General features: G+C 45.0%; 1 protein-coding gene across 1 annotated transcript in view; it reads right to left on the bottom strand.

Annotated features, from left to right (window-relative positions):
• LOC107096531 (interferon-induced, double-stranded RNA-activated protein kinase-like) overlaps positions 1 to 1,151 on the bottom strand; it is a 14,287-nt gene extending 13,136 nt beyond the window's left edge. Inside the window, exon 1 of the mRNA XM_015393232.1 lies at positions 885 to 1,151. Coding sequence (XP_015248718.1) covers positions 885 to 997 — 113 coding nt within the window. The 5' untranslated portion in view covers positions 998 to 1,151. The remainder of the gene's footprint in view (positions 1 to 884) is intronic.
• Between the last annotated feature and the right edge of the window lie 159 nt (positions 1,152 to 1,310).

Genomic DNA, 1,310 nt, shown 5'->3' with positions numbered 1-1,310 from the left:
ATTTGGTAAATCTTGGGTCTGCAGATTTGCTGTTGCTCTTTGACTGCAGCTCACATAATGTATCAACTATTGAATTACTGCCTTGTTTTATTTTTTTCTGAGCCCATTGAAAAAAAAAAAATAATGTAAATCCATTTATTGTCCCACAATGACAATCCCCTGTGGGAGCAGTGGGCTGCTTTTGTGCGGCGCCCAGGGAGCAATCAGGGGTTAAGGGATTTGCTCAGGAACCCAGAGTGGAGGCTGTGGGGATCAAACCGGGCTCTCAGAACACAAGCCCACTGCATTTAACCCATCCCCTTGGGGAGCAGTGGGTTGCCACTGTGTGGGACCCAGGGAGCAGCGTGGGGTTAAGGGTCTTGCTCAGGGACCCAGAATGGGCGAGAGGCAGGGTACACCCTGGAAGGTCGCCAGTCCATCGCAGGGCAACACAGAGACAAACAGGACAGACAACCACTCACTCACACCTAAGGAGAATCTAGAGAAGCCAATTAGCCTAACAGTCATGTTTTTGGACTGTGGGAGGAAGACGGAGTACCCGGAGAGAACCCATGGATACTCAGGGAGAACATGCAAACTCCATGCATAAAGACGCCGGGCCAGGAATCAAACCCAGAACTTTCTTGCTGCAAGGCAGCAGTGCTAACCACTGTACCACTGAGCAGCAAAAATAATTCAGCATAAATTAAGCAAAAACAGCCTACTGCTGAAGGACAGATAGGCGATAATAACACGTTATTAACATTTAATAAGTCTCCCTTTAAGAGAAAATTGACAGTGAGTAAGATATGGCAAATTTGCTTAAAGACTTCCCACCCAGTTCAGAGATAATCAATACTGGTTAAACCCTCCTTCCTCCGAATAAAGAAAATATGACCACTCACACTTTCATGTGGTCCGGGCCGTCACTTCCAAGATCCTTAAACTCTAACGGCAGTCTATGTCTCTGCGCATAGGTGCCTAAATCACCGACAGGGTTTCCACTTAGTCTATCCATGGTAATGACGCAGCAAGTTGGGATCAACTGATAGAAATGGTTTACAGATCAGCCAGCTGCTCCACGTATCCGCTGCACCGGCGCTCTACACCCTGGATCTGTCTCTCTTCAGCTCATTAAACCTTCATAAGTTTCGTTTATTTCTTTCGGAGGGGATCGGCGGAATAGAAACTGAAACTGATCACTACAACTTCCGGCAAAGTGATTAGTTTATTTCCGCAAATAAGTGATGTGCAAGGCTACTGAAAAATAAAAAAGTTAACAGATTTTTTAATTTTATTTCATTGTAATATTAGAAAAAAGTCAGAATTCT

Source organism: Cyprinodon variegatus, unplaced genomic scaffold, assembly GCF_000732505.1.
Source record: "Cyprinodon variegatus isolate N-32 unplaced genomic scaffold, C_variegatus-1.0 Scaffold630, whole genome shotgun sequence".
Lineage (NCBI taxonomy): Eukaryota > Metazoa > Chordata > Actinopteri > Cyprinodontiformes > Cyprinodontidae > Cyprinodon > Cyprinodon variegatus.
The sequence above is the reverse complement of the archived record's forward strand: the minus strand, read 5'-3'. Positions and strand labels throughout refer to the sequence as shown.